Source organism: Oncorhynchus mykiss, chromosome 3, assembly GCF_057628025.1.
Source record: "Oncorhynchus mykiss isolate SJ-2025 chromosome 3, ASM5762802v1, whole genome shotgun sequence".
NCBI lineage: Eukaryota > Metazoa > Chordata > Actinopteri > Salmoniformes > Salmonidae > Oncorhynchus > Oncorhynchus mykiss.
In genome coordinates this window covers 76,346,957-76,373,825 of record NC_143024.1, presented here as the reverse complement: position 1 = coordinate 76,373,825, position 26,869 = coordinate 76,346,957, and the positions used below count along the sequence as shown (strand labels likewise).

The 26,869-nt window shown below is 46.5% G+C and overlaps 1 protein-coding gene across 2 annotated transcripts in view; it reads left to right on the top strand.

Annotated features, from left to right (window-relative positions):
* The window catches only part of LOC110520379 (ephrin type-A receptor 3), a 64,009-nt gene that overhangs the window by 13,241 nt on the left and 23,899 nt on the right, over positions 1-26,869 (top strand). For both annotated transcript variants that reach the window (XM_090230719.1, XM_090230720.1), the window contains exons 3-8: positions 4,096-4,258; positions 4,488-4,590; positions 8,881-8,945; positions 11,347-11,472; positions 16,292-16,477; positions 21,883-21,944. In XM_090230719.1, coding sequence (XP_090086845.1) covers positions 4,096-4,258; positions 4,488-4,590; positions 8,881-8,945; positions 11,347-11,472; positions 16,292-16,477; positions 21,883-21,944 — 705 coding nt within the window. The remainder of the gene's footprint in view (positions 1-4,095; positions 4,259-4,487; positions 4,591-8,880; positions 8,946-11,346; positions 11,473-16,291; positions 16,478-21,882; positions 21,945-26,869) is intronic.

Genomic DNA, 26,869 nt, shown 5'->3' with positions numbered 1-26,869 from the left:
TACAGTGTGTGTTCACGTATGTGTGTTTTACAGTGTGTGTTCACGTATGTGTGTTTTTACAGTGTGTGTTCACGTATGTGTGTTTTACAGTGTGTGTTCACGTATGTGTGTTTTTACAGTGTGTGTTCACGTATGTGTGTTTTTACAGTGTGTGTTCACGTATGTGTGTTTTTACAGTGTGTGTTCACGTATGTGTGTTTTACATTGTGTGTTCACGTATGTGTGTTTTACAGTGTGTGTTCACGTATGTGTGTTTTACAGTGTGTGTTCACGTATGTGTGTTTCACAGTGTGTGTTCACGTATGTGTGTTTTACAGTGTGTGTTCACATATGTGTGCGTGAGTGGTGTATGTAAAACCTTCTGATCTGTATCATGTCGCCAGTCTGTTATTGGGTCCATAAAATAGAGATGGAATCAGCTGATTGGACATGATGTTTGGTTTAGCGAGGGCTCTGCAGCTTAGCCATCTCATTTGTGTGTGAGTGTATGTGAGTTCTGTACATGAAAGTGAGACGTGATGAGGTGTGAAGCCTTTGTTGTATATCTAGGTGCACAGGACAGATGAGACAACTCATTAATCAAAGAATATTAGCTGTATGGTCTGAACCCTCTTACCTCACCCATCACAACATACCTTTGAAACTGGACTCTGATCTACCACAGGCTCTTAGAGGAGGTTTCTACAGCAGGCCAATATGCAGGGCTGAGCTGTATTTCAACAGAACCGAGACCAGCCAAGAAATGTCAAATGAAAACGTTTCAAACCAAAGTCTATTTATGCTGCCAACGTACTGTATATTTGTACAAGATCAGCTCACCGTGTCTTAAATGATCCTCTCTGCTCTTACGTACATTAGCTTTTTATTATTTATTTACTTCTGATTAGTGGAAGAGACAACATTTGTGTTCAATCCATCATATGTAACCATAGCCCGTCGCTCATCTGGTTACACTTGACAATAATGGACCATACCAGCGTGTCCGTACACACACACACCAGCCTTCATCAACAGGCCACTTAGTGTGGATAGAGGTTCTAGACATAAAGCAACATTGAGTTGTTCTGGGGGTCGGAGGTGGTGGGGATTCACGTGAAGATGCACTATGCAGAAATCGCTCCACCAATTCCTGGTTGCAAAAAGAGTTTACCCAATTTCAGTTTGTGACAAAACAAGAAAGTATAGTGTAGAGAATCATTGTACCATCTAAATGGCTGTGAAATATATTTTCCATAACCAAAAATAAAAGATGCAAACATGAAACTTCAGAAGGGGAAGCATAGAAATAGCACACATAGAACAGATCTTCCACTTCTTAGAATTGCATTCAATGAGAATGACAGATCTATAACGGATATATATATATCTATGCAAATTTGGTTGGGTCGCCCAAAGGGTTACATATTGCAGCTTTAAAGGACAAAGTACAGTGCCTTGCGAAAGTATTCGGCCCCCTTGAACTTTGCGACCTTTTGCCACATTTCAGGCTTCAAACATAAAGATATAAAACTGTATTTTTTTGTGAAGAATCAACAACAAGTGGGACACAATCATGAAGTGGAACGACATTTATTGGATATTTCAAACTTTTTTAACAAATCAAAAACTGAAAAATTGGGCGTGCAAAATTATTCAGCCCCTTTACTTTCAGTGCAGCAAACTCTCTCCAGAAGTTCAGTGAGGATCTCTGAATGATCCAATGTTGACCTAAATGACTAATGATGATAAATACAATCCACCTGTGTGTAATCAAGTCTCCGTATAAATGCACCTGCACTGTGATAGTCTCAGAGGTCAGTTAAAAGCGCAGAGAGCATCATGAAGAACAAGGAACACACCAGGCAGGTCCGAGATACTGTTGTGAAGAAGTTTAAAGCCGGATTTGGATACAAAAAGATTTCCCAAGCTTTAAACATCCCAAGGAGCACTGTGCAAGCGATAATATTGAAATGGAAGGAGTATCAGACCACTGCAAATCTACCAAGACCTGGCCGTCCCTCTAAACTTTCAGCTCATACAAGGAGAAGACTGATCAGAGATGCAGCCAAGAGGCCCATGATCACTCTGGATGAACTGCAGAGATCTACAGCTGAGGTGGGAGACTCTGTCCATAGGACAACAATCAGTCGTTATTGCACAAATCTGGCCTTTATGGAAGAGTGGCAAGAAGAAAGCCATTTCTTAAAGATATCCATAAAAAGTGTTGTTTAAAGTTTGCCACAAGCCACCTGGGAGACACATCAAACATGTGGAAGAAGGTGCTCTGGTCAGATGAAACCAAAATTGAACTATTTGGCAACAATGCAAAACGTTATGTTTGGCGTAAAAGCAACACAGCTCATCACCCTGAACACAGCATCCCCACTGTCAAACATGGTGGTGGCAGCATCATGGTTTGGGCCTGCTTTTCTTCAGCAGGGACAGGGAAGATGGTTCAAATTGATGGGAAGATGGATGGAGCCAAATACAGGACCATTCTGGAAGAAAACCTGATGGAGTCTGCAAAAGACCTGAGACTGGGACGGAGATTTGTCTTCCAACAAGACAATGATCCAAAACATAAAGCAAAATCTACAATGGAATGGTTGAAAAATAAACATATCCAGGTGTTAGAATGGCCAAGTCAAAGTCCAGACCTGAATCCAATCGAGAATCTGTGGAAAGAACTGAAAACTGCTGTTCACAAATGCTCTCCATCCAACCTCACTGAGCTCGAGCTGTTTTGCAAGGAGGAATGGGAAAAAATGTCAGTCTCTCGATGTGCAAAACTGATAGAGACATACCCCAAGCGACTTACAGCTGTAATCGCAGCAAAAGGTGGCGCTACAAAGTATTAACTTAAGGGGGCTGAATCATTTTGCACGCCCAATTTTTCAGTTTTTGATTTGTTAAAAAAGTTTGAAATATCCAATAAATGTCGTTCCACTTCATGATTGTGTCCCACTTGTTGTTGATTCTTCACAAAAAAATACAGTTTTATATCTTTATGTTTGAAGCCTGAAATGTGGCAAAAGGTCGCAAAGTTCAAGGGGGCCGAATACTTTCGCAAGGCACTGTAGGAGCCAAATGTCTCTGGCTTTCTCTCGGTCACTCCCTTAACAGTATGATCCCTTCTCCACTGGCATGCACCTCCTCTCCCTCTCTCTGGCTCAATGAGAAAAGGGATGGTACGACAGCCAACATAAGCTGTAGGGCTCTGAATCTCAGGGAATGCTATACATCTGTATTGATCTCTCCTCTCTCCCTCCTGTACAGTCCCCTGCATCTGGAAACAATTGGCTGAAAGTAGATCTGGCCAGTCAATTTACACTGAACAAAAATATACATGTAACATGTAAAGTGTTGTTCCCATGTTCTATGAGCTGAAATAAAAAGTCCCAGAAATATTCCATACGCATAAAAAGCTGTGCACAAATGTATTTACATTCCTGTTAGTGAGCATTTCTCCTTTGTCAAGATAATCCATCCACCTGACAGATGTGGCATTTCAAGAAGCTGATTTGAAACCATCTCAGGGAAGCACATCTGCGTGCTCGTCGTCCTCACCAGGGTCTTGACCTGACTGCAGTTTGGCGTTGTAACCAACTTTAGTGGGCAAACACTCACCTTCGATGGCCACTGGCACACAGATGGCAGACAGCAGACAGCATGTATGGCGTACCTTTGTTTAAGGTATCTGTGGCAAACAGATGCATATCTGTATTCCCATTCATGTGAAATCCATAGATTAGAGTCAAATTCATTTATTTCAGCTAATTTCCTTTTATGAACTCAATATAACAAAATATTTGAAATTGTAGCATGTTGCGTTTAGATTTTTGTTCAGTGTAGTTCTGTTAGGGTGGTGGAGGAGGCCATCAAATATATGTTGTATTTTGAGTTGGTGTGTTTGTGACAGTGGCCCCCTTAGCTCTATAGGATACACCTGATTGCAAACACACATTTCCTTCCCCTGGTAATGACCCCACCCTGATGGGTGATCTGATGTGTCAACAGTCTCAGTGGACAGATGCCTGTATACATTCCTCACTGGACTGAATGGACTGATAGTAACCTCTCCCTCTCTTTCTGTCTCTCTCCCTCACCCCCCTGTAGCAGGAGCAGGAGACCAGCTACACCATCCTGCGCTCTAAGGGTTGTAATGTGACTTTAAGCGGTCTGAAGGCAGACACCTCCTACCTGCTCCAGATCAGGGCCAGGACTGCAGCAGGATATGGAGCCAGCAGCAGGAGCTTTGAGTTTGAGACCAGCCCTGACTGTATGTACTTTGTATGTAATTCAACACCAAGTGATTGATGTCAACGATTCCGTTTTTAGATTTTTGTCATTGTCCTGTGCCTGTACATGCTAACATTTATCTCTCTCTCCTGCTCCTGTTCTTTTCTCTCTCTCCCTCTCTCTCTCTCCCTGTCTCTCTCTCTACCTCTCTCTCTCTCCCTCTCTCTCTCTCTCTCCCTCTCTCTCCCTCTTTCTCCATTTCCTCCCAGCATTCTCTATCTCCAGTGAGAGTAGTCAGGTGGTGTTGATAGCCATCTCCTCCGCTGCGGCCATCATCCTGCTCACTGTCCTCCTCTACATTGTGATTGGCAGGTCTGTACACCAATCGCACTGCACAAAGCACACTGACAACTCCGTCAGCGCCAATAACATGGCTCTGTCTTCACGGAGGTCTGCCTCTGAATGCAGAGATATACTGTACTGTCTGAGGATACTGTAGTAAGAATAGATCATCTCCTTATAAACTATGCTCCTGGAATGCAATGCTTTTTATCTTACTCTTTTGTGTATGTATTGCAGAGGGACACTGTGTGTCTGTCTGTGTTTACATGTACATTATAGTTATCTAGTCACAGTCTTATCCAGAGCGATTTACAGGAGAAATTAGGGTTAAGTGCCTGGCTCAAGGGCACATCGACATATTTTTCACCTAGTCGCTCGGGGATTCAAACTACTGACCTTTTGGGTACTGGCCCAGGCTTAATGTTGGCAGTTAGTACTACAGTGAGAGTAGAACTCTCAGGCTCATTACTAGTCCTGCAGATCCCGTTCTGGCTCAGAGCAAAGACAAACACACCATGGTACACCAGGACTGACCGCTGCTGCTTTCCTCCACACACGCACGCACGCACACACACACACGCACGCACACATACACCAGGGTTTCCGTTATGAAAATGTGTCGGCATACATTTGACCGGCAGCATTTTAATTTACCGGACATTTGAGAAATTTACCGGACCCATATGCATTGGGTGGGTAACCTGATTAAGGAGTCCACCCACGGGGCTCAGAATGACAGAAATCACATTTAGAATATGGTAATTCATCATAACAGAACATGCAAGTCCAGGATGCAATGAAATTTGTCCTTCTTACCGTGCACTTTGAACATGTTAGTACTGTCCACATGAACTCTTCCTCAGACAACAAGACGAGTAACGAACAGCAAAATCACTAGGGTCGGCACCTGAGTTTCCAGTTTGGGGATGCACATTTCCACCTTAAAAATGCACCTTTATAAGAAAGCATTCCATGCATCTTGTACTCTGTTGACACTGACAGATAAATGAAAACGACCTTGTCCATAGAGTATAAAAGGCCTAGAAGGGGAGACACAATTGGAATATGACGTTCCTCTAAATGAATATGCGCAGTGCTCACTCACCAGGGATATGGCAGATGCTCTCAGCAGGTGCCAATAATCAGTAGGCCTACTATTGTTCACTCAATTAAATTTGGAATTTTGATAGCTGAAAGACAGATTAGAGTCTTTTCATTGTCTTCTCTTGACTTCTACTTTTCACTGACAGTCACAACTCAAAAATGATCTATTTGATATTTTACGAGCACGCTGCCCAACATTTTCGGGCTGCCTTTCCTTCCGACTGTAGGCAATGCTATTTAAAACAATCCCAAACGTTTTTTTTCTTTGTAGCCAAATCATGCTTTAGTAGCCTGTTTTGAATTATTTCATTTATTTCTGTATAGACACGATTAGACTAATTATATAAAGAATTTTGGCAATTTAATTCAATTTACTTTAGGCTAGCCTGATGGATGCGCCGCCTATGTCAATGGAACTATCCCCCATAGTAGTAAAGTAGACCTAACCCACTGGTTTCAATGGCATATGGAAGTCTTTATTCAATCCTTGATTCCACAGATATCAAATCAAATCAAATCAAATTTATTTATATAGCCCTTCGTACATCAGCTGATATCTCAAAGTGCTGTACAGAAACCCAGCCTAAAACCCCAAACAGCAAGCAATGCAGGTGTAGAAGCACGGTGGCTAGGAAAAATTCCCTAGAAAGGCCAAAACCTAGGAAGAAACCTAGAGAGGAACCAGGCTATGTGGGGTGGCCAGTCCTCTTCTGGCTGTGCCGGGTGGAGATTATAACAAAACATGGTCAAGATGTTCAAATGTTCATAAATGACCAGCATGGTCGAATAATAATAAGGCAGAATAGTTGAAACTGGAGCAGCAGCACAGTCAGGTGGACTGGGGACAGCAAGGAGTCATCATATCAGGTATTCCTGGGGCATGGTCCTAGGGCTCAGGTCCTCCGAGAGAGAGAAAGAAAGAGAGAATTAGAGAGAGCATATGTGGGATGGCCAGTCCTCTTCTGGCTGTGCCGGGTGGAGATTATAACAGAACATGGCCAAGATGTTCAAATGTTCATAAATGACCAGCATGGTCAAATAATAATAAGGCAGAACAGTTGAAACTGGAGCAGCAGCACAGCCAGGTGGACTGGGGACAGCAAGGAGTCATCATGTCAGGTAGTCCTGGGGCATGGTCCTAGGGCTCAGGTCCTCCGAGAGAGAGAAACCCAACCCAGACAGGATGACCACATCAGTGACTCAACCCACTCAGGTGACGCACCCCCTCCAGGGACGGCATAAGAGAGCCCCAGTAAAGCCAGTGACTCAGCCCCTGTAATAGGGTTAGAGGCAGAGAATCCCAGTGGAAAGAGGGGAACCGGCCAGGCAGAGACAGCAAGGGCGGTTCGTTGCTCCAGAGCCTTTCCGTTCACCCTCCCACTCCTGGGCCAGACTACACTCAATCATATGACCCACTGAAGAGATGAGTCTTCAGTAGAGACTTAAAGGTTGAGACCGAGTTTGCGTCTCTGACATGGGTAGACAGACCGTTCCATAAAAATGGAGCTCTATAGGAGAAAGCCCTGCCTCCAGCTGTTTGCTTAAAAATTCTAGGGACAATTAGGAGGCCTGCGTCTTGTGACCGTAGCGTACGTGTAGGTATGTACGGCAGGACCAAATCAGAGAGATAGGTAGGAGCAAGCCCATGTAATGCTTTGTAGGTTAGCAGTAAAACCTTGAAATCAGCCCTTGCTTTGACAGGAAGCCAGTGTAGAGAGGCTAGCACTGGAGTAATATGATCAAATTTTTTGGTTCTAGTCAGGATTCTAGCAGCCGTATTTAGCACTAACTGAAGTTTATTTAGTGCTTTATCCGGGTAGCCGGAAAGTAGAGCATTGCAGTAGTCTAACCTAGAAGTGACAAAAGCATGGATTAATTTTTCTGCATCATTTTTGGACAGAAAGTTTCTGATTTTTGCAATGTTACGTAGATGGAAAAAAACTGTCCTTGAAATGGTCTTGATATGTTCTTCAAAAGAGAGATCAGGGTCCATATGGTCAGATGTAGCCTAGGCTACTTTGAAACAAGGTAAAACATGCCTCTTAAAATGTAGTGAAACATTCATGTTGCAAACAGTTAAGTAACTAAAGGTCTTCAAAATGCATACCTCCTCCAGCTCATTGCAAAGTGGGTGTGACGAGCTGATGAAGCCTGCTTTCCGTTGCATTTGAACAGCAAATGGGAAGCCCGCTTCAATTACCAGTTGAGATATACACATTTTTAATTGGGGCTATTTTTAACGCACGATTACATTTTGAATTGTTGCGCAATGATCTGGCTTATGAAAGCAAAGTCTGACAGATTTTCCACTCAAAGGCTCTGTATCTGAATGCTGTGTAATAAATAAGATACATAACTAGGCTACACATGCGGCAATCTAATTCCAATAAATTATTCAAATGAACCCCTAGACCGGTAAGTCAATGACTAACGGAAACCCTGACACAAGCACACACACATGCATGTCCAGACTTTTTATATTGACACCCCCCTCTCAATTTTGTTTTGTACACTGCTGCTACTCGCTGTTTATTTTCTATGCATAGTCACTTCACCCCTACCTCCATGTACATATTACCTCGACTAACCCTAACCCCCGCTCATTGACTCGTTACCGGTACCCCTGTATGTAGCCTCCACATTGACTCGTTACCGGTACCCCCTGTATATAGCCTCCACATTGACTCGTTACCGGTACCCCCTGTATATAGCCTCCACATTGACTCGTTACCGGTACCCCCTGTATATAGCCTCCTCATTGACTCGTTACCGGTACCCGCTGTATATAGCCTCCACATTGACTCGTTACCGGTACCCCCTGTATATAGCCTCCACATTGACTCGTTACCGGTACCCCTGTATATAGCCTCCACATTGACTCGTTACCGGTACCCCCTGTATATAGCCTCCACATTGACTCGTTACCGGTACCCGCTGTATATAGCCTCCACATTGACTCGTTACCGGTACCCCTGTATATAGCCTCCACATTGACTCGTTACCGGTACCCGCTGTATATAGCCTCCACATTGACTCGTTACCGGTACCCCTGTATATAGCCTCCACATGTTGTATTCAGCACGCATGTGGCAAATCAAGTTTGATTTGATTTGACGCACACACGCATGGCTTGCTATGCCCTCTGATGTAGGGTGAGGGAAAGTGAAGACTGATGGGCAAAGGTGTGACCTTCAGTTCTGTCATTGTGACTGACAGGTTCTGTGGCTACAGGAGGTCTAAACACCCTGATGAGAAGAGACTGCACTTTGGCAATGGACACTGTAAGTACCTCACCCAACCCTCTCTCCGTCTGCCTGTCTGTCAGTCCGTCTGTCCGTCTGCCCGTCTGTCCGTCTGCCTGTCTGTCAGTCCGTCTGTCCCTCTGTCCGTCTGCCTGTCAGTCAGTCCGTCTGCCTGTCTGTCAGTCCGTCTGTCCCTCTGTCCGTCTGAATGTCAGTCCGTCTGTCCCTCTGTCCGTCTGCCTGTCTGTCCGTCAGTCCGTCTGTCTGCCTGTCTGCCTGTCTGTCTGTCTGTCCGTCTGCCTGTCTGTCTGTTTGTCTGCCTATCTGTCTGTCTGCCTGTCTGTCTGTCTGCCTGCCTGTGTGCCTATTTGTCTGCATGTCTGCCTGCCTGTCTGCCTGTCTGTCTGCCTGCATGCCTGTCTGTCTGTCTGCCTGCCTGTGTGCCTGTCTGTCTGTCTGCCTGTCTGTCTGCCTGCGTGCCTGTCTGTCTGTCTGTTTGTGTGCGTGTCTGTCTGTCTGCCTGTCTGTCTGTTTGTGTGCGTGTCTGTCTGTCTGCCTGTCTGTCTGTCTGTCTGTTTGCCTGCCTGTGTGCCTATCTGTCTGCATGTCTGTCTGTCTGCCTGTCTGTCTGCCTGTCTGCCTACGTGCCTGTCTCTCTGTCTGTTTGTGTGCGTGTCTGTCTGTCTGTCTGTTTGTGTGCGTGTCTGTCTGTCTGTCTGCCTGTCTGTCTGTGTGTGTGTCTGCCTGTCTGTTTGTGTGCGTGTCTGTCTGTCTGCCTGTCTGTCTGTGTGCGTGTCTGTCTGTCTGCATGTCTGTTTGTGTGCATGTCTGTCTGTCTGCCTGTCTGTCTGCCTGCGTGTCTGTCTGTCTGCCTGTCTGTCTGTTTGTGTGCGTGTCTGTCTGTCTGCCTGTCTGTCTGTCTGTCTGTCTGTCTGTTTGCCTGCCTGTGTGCCTATCTGTCTGCATGTCTGTCTGTCTGCCTGTCTGTCTGCCTGTCTGCCTACGTGCCTGTCTCTCTGTCTGTTTGTGTGCGTGTCTGTCTGTCTGTCTGTTTGTGTGCGTGTCTGTCTGTCTGTCTGCCTGTCTGTCTGTGTGTGTGTCTGCCTGTCTGTTTGTGTGCGTGTCTGTCTGTCTGCCTGTCTGTCTGTGTGCGTGTCTGTCTGTCTGCCTGTCTGTTTGTGTGCATGTCTGTCTGTCTGCCTGTCTGTCTGTGTGCGTGTCTGTCTGTCTGCCTGTCTTTTTGCCTGTCTGTCTGTGTGCGTGTCTGTCTGTCTGCCTGTCTGTCTGCCTGTCTGTCTGTGTGCATGTCTGTCTGTCTGCCTGTCTGTCTGTGTGCGTGTCTGTCTGTCTGCCTGTCTGTTTGTGTGCATGTCTGTCTGTCTGCCTGTCTGTCTGTCTGTCTGCCTGTCTGTCTGTCTGCCTGTCTGTTTGTGTGCGTGTCTGTCTGTCTGCCTATCTGTCTGTGTGCGTGTCTGTCTGTCTGCCTGTCTGTTTGTGTGCGTGTCTGTCTGTTTTTGTGCATGTCTGTCTGTCTGTGTATTGTTCTTCTAAAGTATGTTGAGTCATTCCTCAGCGTTAGTTAGGTACAGGGTCAGTGTGTTTGTGTACAGTATATCCATCTCCTGATTGGGGTTTATTTGAACAGAAACATGTTTTCCTTGGGGGCTGGCCACACTCATAAACCAACTTAGTGTTTTTCTTACACATGATGGATTGATTGGCTGGTCACTCATCCATAAATGTCACTTGACGTCCGTAGTGGGTTTTGTGACCCTCCCGAAGACTCTCCGCTGCCTATTCCTAATACTCTGTCAACTAACACACTCTCCCTCTGGTTCTCTCAATGAGACTGTTACTAACTCTCTCTCTCTCTCTCTCTCTTTCTCTCTCTCTCTCTCTCTCTCTCTCTCTCTTTTTCTCTCTCTCTCTGGTTCTCTCAATGAGACTGTTACTAACTCTCTCTCGCTCTCTCTCTCTCTCTCTCTCTCAATTCAATTCAAGGGGCTTTATTGGCATGGGAAACATATGTTAACATTGCCAAAGCAAGTGAAGTAGATAATATACAAAAGTGAAATAAACAATAAAAATGAACAGTAAACATTACACTCACAGAAGTCCCAAAAGAATAAAGACATTACAAATGTCATATTATGTATATATACAGTGTTGTAATGATGTGTAAATGGTTAAAGTACTAAAGGGAAAATCTCTCTCTCTGATTCTCTCAATAAGACTGTTACTAACTCTCTCTCTTTTTCTCTCTGGTCCTCTCAATGAGACGGTTACGAACACACTCTCACATCAATTCAATTTCAATTGAAGGGCTTTATTAGCATGGGAAACATGTTTAAGTGATATAGATAATATACAAAAGTGAAATGAACCATACAAAATGAACAGTAAACATTACACCCCCCCCCCCCCCCCCCCTCCCCCTCAGTGCGTCTGCCAGGTATAAGGACCTACGTAGACCCTCACACCTATGAAGACCCCAGTCAGGCCGTCCATGAGTTTGCCAAGGAGCTGGATGCTTCCTGTATCGCCATCGACAAGGTGGTGGGAGCAGGTGAGACAAGAGACATGACACACAGTGTCACATAGGCACACACAGACACATGCATGCATACACACACACAGACACATGCATGCACACACACACAGACACATGCATGCACACACATACAGATGCATGCATGCACACACACACACACAGACACATGCATGCACACACATACAGACGCATGCATGCACACACATACAGACATATGCATGCGCACACATACAGACACATGCATGCACACACATACAGACACATGCATGCACACACATACAGATGCATGCACACACACGCGCACAAACATATGCATGCACACACACACACACGTCAGTAACACATACTGTAGCATTCATATAATAAGACATCTTGAACAAACTTTTTTTCACAGTAGCATTCACAGTGATCCCAAAGATACGTCACACACATTCCAACTTGTTGGTATTCAGAGGCACAAAGAGAAGCTATTTAGTAAGGTAGTAAGGTGTTTGTTCTAAATGTAGCAGTGAGAATGAGATTCATTTAACACTTCAGCTGGAGAGTCCTGTGTTTTACTCCTCTTCTGCAATGGAGAGAGGGCGAGGCGGGGGAGGGAGGAAGGGAAGAAGAGAGGAAGAATGAGGGATGGGTGGGCGAGAAAGGTGGTATGGATATAGGGATGGATCGAGAGATGGGGAGTGCAGGAAGGGAGAGGAAGGGATGAATAGATAGAGAAAGAGGGAGATGAAAGGAGTAAAAAGAGGGATGGAGTGAAAAGTCCTCGCTGTTACTGCTTTTAATAGAGTGTGTGCTGCTGGAGCAGAGGAGTATGGGTAATGTAATCGCACCTCCAGATGGGATATTGTTTGACATTCCCCACAGCTCCCTCTCCTCGCTCTCCTTTATTTTATAAACCTCTCTCCTCCTTTCTTTTTCACCCTTTCTCCACCTCGCTCCTCTTCCCTCTCTCCCAGATGTCTTCAGCAGGAGTGTAGACATGAAGTTAATGCATTGTGATTCATGGGAATAGCAGTCAGTGTGAGAGCACATAGAGACATGCTACAACACAGGCAGCTGCACCATCTTACAGATGACCTGCACACATCAAAGACTAAGAAAGCGGAGTGAGAGTTTGTGTCATTAATCACAGCTCTTCCCTGCTCATCAGAAGAGTGGATGGAGGATGGAGGGTGGGGTAATACTGATCCTGGTGCTGGTCATCTCCGAGCCTATCCACTGGCCAACCACAGTCCAGCTCAGCCTAGCTCCAACCACAGCCCAGCTCAGCCTAGCTCCAACAACAGCCCAGCTCAGCCTAGATCTAACCGCAGCCCAGCTCAGTCTAGCTCCAACCACAGCCCAGCTCAGCCTAGCTCCAACAACAGCCCAGCTCAGCCTAGCTCCAACCACAGCCTTGCTCAGCCTAGCTCTAACCACAGCCCTGCTCAGTCTAGCTACAACCACAGCCTAGCTCCAAAAACAGCCCAGCTCAGCCTAGCTCCAACCACAGCCCAGCTCAGTCTAGCGACAACCACAGCCCAGCTCAGCCTAGCTACAACCACAGCCCAGCTCAGCCCAGCTCCAACCACTGCCCAGCTCAGCCTAGCTCCAACCACAGCCCAGCTCAGTCTAGCTACAACCACAGCCCAGCTCAGCCCAGCTCCAACCACTGCCCAGCTCAGCCTAGCTCCAACCACAGCCCAGCTCAGTCTAGCTCCAACCACAGCCTAGGTCAGCCTAGCTCCAACCACAGCCTTGCTCAGCCTAGCTCCAACCACAGCCCAGCTCAGTCTAGCTACAACCACAGCCTAGCTTCAACCACAGCCCAGCTCAGCCTAGCTCCAACAACAGTCCAGCTCAGCCTAGCTCCAACAACAGCCCAGCTCAGCCTAGCTCCAACTACAGCCCAGCTCATCCTAGGTCCAACCACAACCCAGCTCAGTCTAGCTCCAACTACAGCCCAGCTCAGCCTAGCTCCAACCACAGTCCAGCTCAGCCTAGCTCCAACCACAGCCTTGCTCAGCCTAGCTCCAACCACAGCCCAGCTCAGTCTAGCTACAACCACAGCCTAGCTTCAACCACAGCCCAGCGCAGTCTAGCTCCAACTTCAGTCCAGCTCAGCCTAGTTCCAACTACAGCCCAGCTCAGCCTAGCTCCAACTATAGTCCAGCTCAGCCTAGCTCCAACCACAGCCCAGCTCAGCCTAGCTCCAACTACAGCCCAGCTCAGCCTAGCTCCAACTACAGCCCAGCTCAGCCTAGCTCCAACCACAGCCCAGCTCAGTCTAGCTCCAACCCCAGCCCAGCTCGGCCTAGCTCCAACCACACCCCAGCTCAGCCTAGCTCCAACCACAGTCCAGCTCAGCCTAGCTCCAACCACAGCCTTGCTCAGCCTAGCTCCAACCACAGCCCAGCTCAGTCTAGCTACAACCACAGCCTAGCTTCAACCACAGCCCAGCGCAGTCTAGCTCCAACTTCAGTCCAGCTCAGCCTAGTTCCAACTACAGCCCAGCTCAGCCTAGCTCCAACTATAGTCCAGCTCAGCCTAGCTCCAACCACAGCCCAGCTCAGCCTAGCTCCAACTACAGCCCAGCTCAGCCTAGCTCCAACTACAGCCCAGCTCAGCCTAGCTCCAACCACAGCCCAGCTCAGTCTAGCTCCAACCCCAGCCCAGCTCGGCCTAGCTCCAACCACACCCCAGCTCAGCCTAGCTCCAACCACAGCCCAGCTCAGTCTAGCTACAACCACAGCCCAGCTCAGACTAGCTCCAACTACAGCCCAGCAAGCAGTGTGCTGCTCTCTTTAGACAGCCTGTAATTATTCAATGTCCTTCCAGACCCAATCTCAGGCCAGTACTTGCGTGTGTGTGTTTCTGACTTCGTACCAACCCTGTATCTCAGATCCGACTCCTCTATGGGAAATGATCATACAGGAGAAAGGGCATGGACCGGGTCCACATGTCTTAGCTGTGACATCACGGTCCTTCTTTGGCCAAGTCTCTGTCACCAGCTGTATCAGAGCAATGCTTGACCTCCTGTTCTGACTTTGAAGTGGTCTCTTTACCACAAAGCCCTGCCTAGGGAAACTATTCTCCAGAGAGCCTCTGTACCTCAGAGGGATACTACAGCTTGATCATACTGTATGTCATCACCATTCTGGAATGAGAATTTGTCAGCTCTGATAGCCTCTCAAAATGCTTTATATGATATGGAAAGTAGAGGGGGCATTTATAGACTGTGGCCAATGTAGTCAATGTTCAATTACTCATTGTTATCTCAGTGTGGGAGATGGATTTCAAGAAGGACATATGACTGCACATGCTAATATTGGCCAACCGTGTGTGTTTATGAAATTAGGCAAGAATTTCTGACTGGTCTGATCCAACTGAAATAAATGATAACAGTTATTCTGATGAAAAGTCATCAATACAAGCTTGTAACCTCAGGTACTTGGTTTCAGCTCCTCAGGTCCTAGGTGCCAGCCTCAGGTCCTAGGTGCCAGCGCCTCAGGGCCTTGGTGTCAGCTGCTCAGGTCCTAGGTGCCAGTGCCTCAGGTCATTGGTGTCAGTGCCTCAGGGCCTTGGTGTCAGCTGCTCAGGTCCTAGGCGCCAGTGCCTCAGGTCATCGGTGTCAGTGCCTCAGGGCCTTGGTGTCAGCTGCTCAGGTCCTAGGTGCCAGTGCCTCAGGTCAAATCAAATCAAATCAAATGTATTTATATAGCCATTCGTACATCAGCTGATATCTCAAAGTGCTGTACAGAAACCCAGCCTAAAACCCCAAACAGCAAGCAATGCAGGTGTAGAAGCACGGTAGCTAGGAAAAACTCCCTAGAAAGGCCAAAACCTAGGAAGAAACCTAGAGAGGAATCAGGCCATGTGGGGTGGCCAGTCCTCTTCTGGCTGTGCCGGGTGGAGATTATAACAGAACATGGCCAAGATGTTCAAATGTTTATAAATGACCAGCATGGTCCAATAATAATAAGGCAGAACAGTTGAAACTGGAGCAGCAGCACGGCCAGGTGGACTGGGGACAGCAAGGAGTCATCATGTCAGGTAGTCCTGAGGCATGGTCCTAGGGCTCAGGTCCTCCGAGAGAGAGAAAGAAAGAGAGAATTAGAGAGAGCATACTTAAATTCACACAGGACACCAAATAGGACAGGAGAAGTACTCCAGATATAACAAACTGACCCTAGCCCCCCGACACATAAACTACTGCAGCATAAATACTGGAGGCTGAGACAGGTCCTTGGCGCCAGCGCCTCAGGTTCTTTGTGTCAGCACCTCAGGTCCTTGGTGTCAGCACCTCAGGTCCTTGGTGTCAGCACCTCAGGTCCTTGGTGTCAGCACCTCAGGTCCTTGGTGTCAGCGCCTCAGGTTCTTTGTGTCAGCACCTCAGGTCCTTGGTGTCAGCACCTCAGGTCCTTGGTGTCAGCACCTCAGGTCCTTGGTGTCAGCACCTCAGGTCCTTGGTGTCAGCACCTCAGGTCCTTGGTGTCAGCGCCTCAGGTCCTTGGTGTCAGCGCCTCAGGTCCTTGGTGTCAGCGCCTCAGGTCCTTGGTGTCAGCTTCTCAGGTCCTTGGTGTCAATGCCTCAGGTCCTTGGTGTCAGCATCTCAGGTCCTTGGTGTCAATGCCTCAGGTCCTTGGTGTCAGCTTCTCAGGTCCTTGGTGTCAATGCCTCAGGTCCTTGGTGTCAGCACCTCAGGTCCTTGGTGTCAGCATCTCAGGTCCTTGGTGTCAGCACCTCAGGTCCTTGGTGTCAGCTTCTCAGGTCCATGGTGTCAATGCCTCAGGTCCTTGGTGTCAGAGAATGTGTGTGTTATTAACGCTCTGTGGGTATATTTGTGTTTTTGTAGGTGAGTTTGGGGAGGTGTGCAGCGGTCGTCTGCGTCTGCCCAGTAAGAAGGAGAACTGTGTGGCCATCAAGACTCTGAAGGCAGGATACACCGACAAACAGAGACGGGACTTCCTGTCTGAAGCGTCCATCATGGGACAGTTTGACCATCCAAACATCATCAGGCTGGAGGGAGTGGTCACCAGGAGTACGTACAGACCATATCTTACTATACAGTCAAAATGAGAGATAAACAACGTCTCACTCACTAAATCTTGGCGTGACATTTATTTATGAAGTAGGCTATGCCTCACGAATTCTGCCCAGAGAGAACCTTGGACAGAATGTGTCATTAGTTGTACACTGAACAATGCTATGAAGCTGGCCAACACCTTTACAAGAGAAGCCATTTTTATTGACTCATAATGGCTTGAATCTCACCAGATCAATGTCACCTGATCAAACAGGTCCTATATGTTTAAATCTTAGCCTCCCTCCCGAGGCTCCTTAACACAGCTAGTCTCACACACCAACACATTCTCAGTTCTCTTAAAGGAAATGACTTTGAAAAACAGTGAAATAATTGCTTTGACCTCTGGTCCACAATCAGAGCCGGTCTTCACTACACACGCGTGATCACACGCACATACACCCACATTACCATTATACTGCAGTTCTGGCTGTGTCGTTATACTGAAGAGTTCAACTTGTAAAATATCTCCCTCTACAACAGATGAACTGATCATTCCACAGGCAGGCCTGTTAAACTCACAGTAAAACTTTACAGAGGTTAGCCAGTTTAGGTCAACTTGACCAGCAAGCCAGAACAGATCTGTTTTAATGATGTTTCATATCCAGTTGTAGCCCAGCCATGGATTTCTGAATGATGATACAGTTGAATGTAGTTATACGATATCTATAATGATATGTTAAAAAATACATAAATGAGCTTGGTTGCCTTGAAGAAGTTCTATTTAAGTTCTGAATATTCATAAGGATTATGATATGGTCGCTGCTGCATTTTTTTGTTTGTTGCCGTGGAAACAAAAGGAAATCCTGTGTATTCTAGTTGACAGTTAGATAAAGCTACTGTGCCATGTGAAGACTGTCTCTCTGCATTATGACAGGACCAGTTATGTCAATGAAAACCCACTCAGACACAGTATGTTTCCCATTCATCTGGCTGTAAATAGAATCTGGACAGGAATGCAAAATGGCCTTTTATTTGTTCAAGGCTTCATCATATAGGGATTTTATTTGTCTCATAAATCTTACAGCACTCATTATTAAAGCCCTGAAGGTGAATAATACCAGGACTAATTGCAAATGACTGCGGTTTGTTTCTGTTTTTAGGACAGAACGAGGGGAGAGCATAGTAGTATGGGTGTGTGTGTGTGTGTGTGTGTGTGTGTGTGTGTGTGTGTGTGTGTGTGTGTGTTGGAGGGGTACTCTATGATTGAGAGCAGGCTCTTAGGATTTTGGTTGGCATGTGGGAACGGACACACACACACACACACACACACACACACACACACACACACACACACACACACACACACACACACACACAGTCCTGTCTGTGGGTAGGGTGATTTATTAACCCAGTCCTGTTAATTCTTAATAATCCAGAGACTGTCACACCTCATTAACCCTGCTGCTTTTGGCTGCACCGCTAAGGGCTGCACGCACACACATACACACACACACACACACACACACACACACACACACACACACACACACACACACACACACACACACACACACACACACACACACACACACACACACACACCAGAGGAGCAGAGAGGAGAGGAGAGGAGAAAAAGGGGAGGAGGTTTAGGGAGTCTGTTTTATCTGAAACTATAAAGGGTCTTATAGAGGGGGGTGTTGGGCCAATCCATCAGGGTCTTATAGAGGGGGGGTGTTGGGCCAATCCATCAGGGTCTTATAGAGGGGGGGTGTTGGGCCAATCCATCAGGGTCTTATAGAGGGGGGTGTTGGGCCAATCCATCAGGATCTTATAGAGTTATAGAGGGGGGGGGGGGGGGTTGTTGGGCCAATCCATCAGGGTCTTATAGGGGGGGGGGGGGGTGTTGGGCCAATCCATCAGGGTCTTATAGAGGGGGGTGTTGGGCCAATCCATCAGGGTCTAATAGAGGGGGGTGTTGGGCCAATCCATCATTGTCTTTTAGAGGGTGGGTGTTTAATTATGTCTATGGCTGTGTTTTGACCAGCAGACCTTCTTATTTGAAGGGAAAGTGCTGTTATTATCTAGATGAGTAGCAGGTTGGACTGTCAGTTAGTCAGCCCTTATCACTACATTGTCAAATCTAGACCTAGTTCATGAGATGGAATGAAAAAGGTGTCCTCACTCACTTTATTTTTACAGTTCCAGGGTTTGAAGTTCATGAGATTATTTTCTATAAATGGTGCCGGTACTCAATCCATCAGAAAATGAAAGCTGCTGGTTGTGGTTGAACCACTGCTCTGACCAAACCTAGTCTTGTTTTAGCTCACCATTTAAACGCAAGCAGTTTGTGAGGCAGCCAGTTTTATTAATTGACGTTTATTTTTCCAACGAGGGTTATAAATGTGTTTCTTTTTACAGCAGGGTCCATCATCCCCTTCCTCTGACAGATCTGTAAATGAGTTCTGCGTTGCCAGATGTGGAGTTTCACTTTGAAACATTTACAACATGCATGACGGAGAGGGGGGAGAGAAGGAGGTGGAGAGAGGAAGATGGGGAGGGTGTGGGAGAGTTATAGATAAAGAGAGAAAGTGAGAAATAAAGAGTGAGGGAGGGAGGATGAAGAGGGGGAAGCCATAACCATCTGACACAAACCTGTCGTGACAGCATTGCTGTTCATTTGACTACGGCTGACTTGAAGTAATTTCCCCCCTCGTTTCTACCGGTTCTAAACCTGCTCTCCTCTCCTCTGGTCTCCTCTCCTCTCCTCTGGTCTCCTCTCCTCTGGTCTCCTCTCCTCTGGTCTCATCTCCTCTGCTTTCCTCTAGTCTCCTCTCCTCTGCTCTCCTCTGGTTTCCTCTCCTCTCCTCTTCTCTGGTCTCCTCTAGTCTCCTCTGGCCTCCTCTAGTCTCCTCTGGTCTCCTCTTCTTCTCTGGTCTCCTCTCCTCTCCTCTGGTCTCCTCTAGTCTCCTCTCCTCTTCTCTGGTCTCCTCTGGTAACCTCTCCTCTGCTCTACTCTCCTCGGGTCTCCTCTCCTCTGCTCTCCTATGGTCTCCTCAACTCTCTACTGGTCTCCTCTAGTCTCCTCTGGTCTCCTCTAGTCTCCTCTGGTCTCCTCTTCTTCTCTGGTCTCCTCTGGTCTCCTCTAGTCTCCTCTCCTCTTCTCTGGTCTCCTCTTCTCTCCTCTGGTCTCCTCTGGTCTCCTCTTCTTCTCTGGTCTCCTCTGGTCTCCTCTAGTCTCCTCTCCTCTTCTCTGGTCTCCTCTCCTCTTCTCTGATCTCCTCTGGTCTCCTCTAGTCTCCTCTCCTCTTCTCTGGTCTCCTCTAGTCTCCTCTCCTCTTCTCTGGTCTCCTCTGGTCTCCTCTTCTTCTCTGCTCTCCTCTGGTCTCCTATAGTCTCCTCTGGTCTCCTCCAGTCTCCTCTGGTCTCCTTTAGTCTCCTCTGGTCTCCTCTAGTCTCCTCTGGTCTCCTCTAGTCTCCTCTGGTCTCCTCTTCTTCTCTGCTCTCCTCTGGTCTCCTCTAGTCTCCTCTGGTCTCCTCTAGTCTCCTCTGGTCTCCTCTAGTCTCCTCTGGTCTCCTCTAGTCTCCTCTGGTCTCCTCTTCTTCTCTGGTCTCCTCTCCTCTCCTCTGGTCTCCTCTTCTTCTCTGGTCTCCTCTCCTCTCCTCTGGTCTCCTCTTCTTCTCTGGTCTCCTCTCCGCTGGTCTCCTCTAGTCTCCTCTCCTCTTCTCTGGTCTCCTCTGGTCTCCTCTTCTTCTCTGGTCTCCTCTGGTCTCCTCTAGTCTCCTCTGGTCTCCTCTAGTCTCCTCTGGTCTCCTCTTCTTCTCTGGTCTCCTCTCCTCTGGTCTCCTCTTCTTCTCTGGTGTCCTCTCCTCTCCTCTGGTCTCCTCTTCTTCTCTGGTCTCCTCTCCTCTCCTCTAGTCTCCTCTGGTCTCCTCTTCTTCTCTGGTCTCCTCTCCTCTCCTCTGGTCTCCTCTTCTTCTCTGGTCTCCTCTCCTCTCCTCTGGTCTCATCTTCTTCTCTGGTCTCCTCTCCTCTCCTCTAGTCTCCTCTGGTCTCCTCTTCTTCTCTGGTCTCCTCTCCTCTCCTCTGGTATCCTCTAGTCTCCTCTCCTCTTCTCTGGTCTCCTCTGGTTTCCTCTTCTTCTCTAGCTCTCCTATGGTCTCCTCAACTCTCTACTGGTCTCCTCTCCTCTGCTCTCCTCTCCTCCGGTCTACTCTGGTCTCCTCTGCTCTCCTCTCCTCTGGTCTCCTTCCCTCTGGTCTCCTCTCCTCTGCTCTCCTCTCCTCTGGTCTCCTCTCCTCTGCTCTCCTCTCCTCGCCTCTCTTCTGTTTTCCTCTCCTCTCCTCTGCTCTGCTCTCCTCTGCTGTCCTCTCCTCTGGTCTCCTCTCCTCTGGTCTCCTCTCATCTGGTCTCCTCTCCTCTGGTCTCCTCTCCTCTGCTCTCCTCTCCTCGCCTCTCTTCTGGTTTCCTCTCTTCTGGGTTCCTCTCCTCTCCTCTGGTCTCCTCTCCTCTGCTGTCCTCTCCTCTGGTCTCCTCTCCTCTGCTGTCCTCTCTTCTGGTTTCCTCTCCTCTCCTCTGGTCTCCTCTCCTCTGCTGTCCTCTCTTCTGGTTTCCTCTCCTCTCCTCTGGTCTCCTCTCCTCTGCTGTCCTCTCTTCTGGTTTCCTCTCCTTTCCTCTGGTTTCCTCTCTTCTGGTTTCCTCTCCTCTCCTCTGGTCTCCTCTCTTCTGGTTTCCTCTCCTCTCCTCTGGTCTCCTCTTCTGGTTTCCTCTCCTCTCCTCTGGTCTCCTCTCTTCTGGTTTCCTCTCCTCTCCTCTGGTCTCCTCTCTTCTGGTTTCCTCTCCTCTCCTCTGGTCTCCTCTCTTCTGGTTTCCTCTCCTCTCCTCTGGTCTCCTCTCCTCTCCTCTGGTCTCCTCTCCTCTGGTCTCCTCTCCTCTCCTCTGGTCTCCTCTCCTCTGGTCTCCTCTCCTCTGGTCTCCTCTCCTCTCCTCTGGTCTCCTCTCCTCTCCTCTCTTCTGGTCTCCTCTCCTCTCCTCTGGTCTCCTCTCCTCTGGTCTCCTCTCCTCTGCTCTCCTCTCCTCGCGTCTCTTCTGGTTTCCTCTCCTCTCTTCTGGTCTAGTGAATCAGGGCCAGATGATAACAATCCAGATTTATAGTAACTGTTTCTGCTGCTGCAATAAAGATGTTTCTCTGACAGGTGACCCAGAGGACCTGTACATTCAGCCCTACATGGGCCCTTTCATCCGGCTAGAGGATGTGTGTGTGTGTGTGTGTGTGTGTGTGTGTGTGTGTGTGTGTGTGTGTGTGTGTGTGTGTGTGTGTGTGTGTGTGTGTGTGTGTGTGTGTGTATGCGTGCATGTGCGTAAATGTGTTTTGCCATATATGAAAAATGGTCTAACCTGGTGGTTTCTCTTCTCTCTTCAGGTAAACCTGTGATGATAGTAACTGAATACATGGAGAACGGATCCTTGGACAGTTTTCTGAGAGTGAGTTTAAAACTTTACTCAGCTAAAATAAACATATCTTTACCCTGCCTTCGTGTTTTCCACGCCATACAACAGTACACTCTTAGAAAAAGGTGCTAAGTTGAACCATACAGGGTTCTTTGGTTTGTCCCCATAGAGGAACCCTTTTTAGTACTGAGTAGAACCCTTTACAGAGGGTTCTATATATAACCCTCTATGTTTATTTTTTATTTCACATTTATTTAACCAGGTAGGCTAGTTGAGAGCAAGTTGAGTTGAACAACACAGAGTTACACATGGAATAAACAAACATGCAGTCAATAATACAAATAATACAATAGAACAGTGTGTGAAAATTAGGTAAGATAAGGGAGGTAAGGCAATAAATAGACCACCGTGGTGAAATAATTACAATATACCAATTAAACACTGGAGTGATAGATGTGCAGAAGATTAGTGTGCAAGTAGAGATACTGGGGTCCAAAGGAGAAAAATAAATTAAATAAATAACAGTATGGGGGATGAAGTAGTTGGATGGGCTGTATACAGATGGGCTATGAACAGGTGCAGTGATCTGTGAGCTGCTCTGACAGCTGGTGCTTAAAGTTAGTGTGGGAGATATGAGTCTCCAGCTTCAGTGATTTTTGCAGTTCGTTCCAGTCATTGGCAGCAGAGAACTGGAAGGAAAGGCGGGCAATGGAGGAATTGACTTTGGGGGTGACCAGTGAGATATACCTGCTGGAGCGCGTGCTACGGGTGACTGCTGCTATGGTGACCAGTGAGCTGAGATAAGGTGTGACTTTACCTAGCATAGACTTATAGATGACATGGAGCCAGTTGGTTTGGCGACGAATATGAAGCGAGGGCCAGCCAACGGGAGCATACAGGTCGCAGTGGTGGGTAGTATATGGGGCTTTGGTGACAAAATGGATGGCACTGTGATAGACTGCATCCAATTTGCTGAGTAGAGTGTTGGAGGCAATTTTGTAAATGATAGGATAGTCAGTTTTACGAGGGTATGTTTGGCAGTGAAGGATGCTTTGTTGCGAAATAGGAAGCCGATTCTAGATTTAATTTTGGATTGGAGATGCTTAATGTGAGTCTGGAAGGAAAGTTTACAGTCTAACCAGACTCCTAGGCATTTGTAGTTGTCCACATATTCTAAGTCAGAACCGTCCAGAGTAGTGATGCTGGATGGGCGGGAAGGTGTGGGCATCGGTTGAAGAGCATGCATTTAGTTGTACTGCATTTAAGAGCAGTTGGAGGCCACGGAAGGAGAGTTGTATGGCATTGAAGCTCATCTGGAGGTTAGTTAACACAGTGTCCAAAGAAGGGCCAGAAGTATACAGAATGGTGTCGTCTGCGTAGAGGTGATTAGAGAATCAACAACAGCAAGAGCAACATCATTGATGTATACAGAGAAAAGAGTCAGCCCGAGGATTGAACCCTGTGACACCCCTATAGAGACTGCCAGAGGTCCGGACCTATAGAGACTGCCAGAGGCCCTCCGATTTGACACACTGAACTCTGTCTGAGAAGTAGTTGGTGAACCAGGTGAGGCAGTCTTTTGCAAAACCAAGGCTGTTGAGTCTGGCGATAAGAATGTGGTGATTCACAGAGTCGAAAGCCTTGGCCAGGTCGATGAATACAGCTGCACAGTATTGTCTCTTATCGATGGTGGTTATGATATCGTTTAGGACCTTGAGCGTGGCTGAGGTGCACCCATGACCAGCTCGGAAACCAGATTCCATAGTGGAGAAGGTACGGTGCGATTCGAAATGGTCTGTGATGTGTTTGTTAACTTGGCTTTCGAAGAAAGGCAGGGTAGGATAGATTTAGGTCTGTAGCAGTTTGGGTCTAGAGTGTCTCCCCCTTTGAAGAGGGGGATGACCGCAGCAGCTTTCCAATCTTTGGGGATCTCAGACGATACGAAAGAGAGGTTGAACGGGCTAGTAATGGGGTTGCAACAATTTTGGAAAGAGAGGGTCTAGATTGTCTAGCCCGGCTGATTTCTAGTGGTCCAGATTAGTGGTGCAGCTCTTTCAGAACATCAGCGATTTGGAATTGGGTGAAAGAGAAATGGGGGTGGCTTGGGCAAGTTGCTGTGAGGGGTGCAGGGCTGTTGACCGGGGTAGGGGTAGCCAGGTGGAAAGTATGGCCAGCTGTAGAAAAATACTTATGTAAGGTTCTTCCAGGAACCCTGAACCCCAATGATGGTCCTGCCTGGAACCATCTATGAAGGGTTTGTCGTGTGTTTGGCTATGCCGGATTGAGTGATATGACATGCTATTCTATAAAATAATTTCTCCGTAATTAATATTACTTGATTGAGCTAATCAGGTAAATGTAATTAACTAGAGATTCGTGCACCACAAAATAATATTTACAGAGCTGTTATCTTCCGAATAAACTCTTAAAGACCTAGTAATATTTGACATCAATAGCAGTCAATATTAATCATCATCTTAATTCAGTCTCATCTGAAAGTTGTAAATTCTTAGTTATCTGCACGAACCCTGGCTAACAAGTTGAATCAGCAATGCAAAATTGGGTTTAATTATTTATTTACTAAATACCTAACTAATCACACAGAATTACACATACACATATTTAAATCATAACTTGATGACAAATTATGTCATAAAGGAAAACGTCCCTAGCGGGCAGAACAGATATGACAGCTGGTTACACAAAAGAAAAGGGGCTGGGTTTGAGTGAAACAGCGGGAAGACTGAGGAACAAAGGGGGAAGCTGTGCCATCGTAAATACAGTATCTTATGCATTCTAAATTACCGCCCATTTGGAAAAGGAAAATGCAATAATGGTAGATGGAAGGCAGTGTTGCCCAACCAAGTCCTTTGTCCTTTGAAGAATGTCTCTGCTGGTAAATTGAATACGTTGTAGTAACGTTGTTGTGTGGTAGAGGGAAACACTCTGTCTGTTCCTTCCTAATCCTCGTTTGCAGCGGCTGTTGCTAACTCAATGGCTAGGATGTATCACTTCTGTAGTGAATAAGGGTTCAAAGTTCATACCATTCGCAACCAAAGCTCACGCTGATGTTGACTTCGGTCTGTAGTTATTATCTGCACCATTCTGACATCGGACCGTCGTCCTCACGTCCTCGGAACAGGAGGTTATATTGTCGTCAAGGGCTTATATAGCAGGGGAGAGGAGGGCGTGTTTGAAAGGTTTTCTAGCCCATGTCCCTTCACAGGGGCGGGCCACTGATTGAACAGAGCCATATCTTATGAAAACCCAAATCTCACATTTTAGAAGCTAAAATCACATTTCATCCCATCACGAATAATTTCATAGTCAAACATTTAAATTGAACAATAATTCCATGTGAATCCGATAACTCTGATGTGTATACTTTCCACTGTAGAGTTTATGTCATCATATCATTGATGAGAATGTCTCAGAAGACAACCGAACTGTCATCATATTCATTAAGTACCACCCCATATGTTCCATTGGTCGGATTACCAGAATGTAGTTAATTTTCCCCCACCTACTGATGTTCCCAGAATCTCTATATTAACCAAGGGTTTTTCAAATGTAACATCAGTAGGGTAAAGAGAGGAAAAAGGGGGGAAGAGGTATATATGACTGTCATAAACCTACCCCCAGGCCAACGTCATGACAGGTTCTACCAAAAAACATTTTATCATCTCAAGGTTATTCGTAGAACCATCTATGAAGGGTTCTACTGAGAACCATTTTGTCTTTTGAGGGTTCTTCCTAGAACTAGCATTCTAATTGTGTTATTTATGACAATACTTATAGCATAAGGCCTTTCTTTGAGGGCCTAGTTACAGTGTGCTCCACAATTACTGGCACCCCTGACTGGTAATGCACAAACAATACTTAAAAAAATATAAACATTATAATTATAGAGATATACTCAAAATACCAACAGATGAGAAATACTGTACTTTATTAATGTTTCAATGGAACGCACCAAAATAATTAATTGATTTAATAAAAAATCTATGCCCTCCAAATGAAGATTTCACAATTAATGGCACCCTTAAAGATTTTTGTAAATAGCATCTACCAAAATTAAACCAGGAATTCAAATCCTTAACCTTGTCAAACATTACAGGAAAAGACTCCACGCTGTTATCCTTACCGGAGGTGGTTGCACTAGTACTAAATGAGGAGTGCCAATAATTAAGCCCTCATCCTCCACATACGACACCCGTTCTGCCAGTCACATTCTGTTAAAGGTCCCCAAAGCACGCACATCCCCGGGTCGCTCCTCTTTTCAGTTCGCTGCAGCTAACGACTGGAACGAGCTGCAAAAAACACTCAAACTGGACAGTTTTATCTTAATCTCTTCATTCAAAGACTCAAATCATGGACACTCTTACTGACAGTTGTGGCTACTTTGTGTGATGTATTGTTGTCTCTACCTTGCCCTTTGTGCTGTTGACTGTGCCCAATAATGTTTGTACCATGTTTTATTCTCCTACTATGTTGTGTTGCTACCATGCTGTGTTGTCATATGTTGCTGCCTTGCTATGTTGTCTTAGGTCTGTCTTTATGTAGTGTTGTGTTGTCTCTATTGTCGTGATGTGTGTTTTGTCCTATATTTATATATGTATCTTTTTGAATGTTTTATCCCCCGTCCCCGCAGGAGGCCTTTTGCCTTTTGGTTGGCCATCATTGTAAATAAGAATTTGTCCATAATTGACTTGCCTAGTTAAATAAAGGTTAATTAAAAAATATATTAAAATATTACCTTTTTTTCTGAGAGGGTAGCTAACCAGAGACTCTGGCTTACTGAAATTAACCAACGTTAGAACAACATTAAATCAACATGACCAGACAGGAGTGTGTGTGCGTGTAGGACCCATTTTTAGAAGTTTTCCACATGTGCCTGTGTGTCTGCACAGCATCCCTTCTGATAGAAAAGGGAGTAGCTGCAACCTTTTCCAGCTATT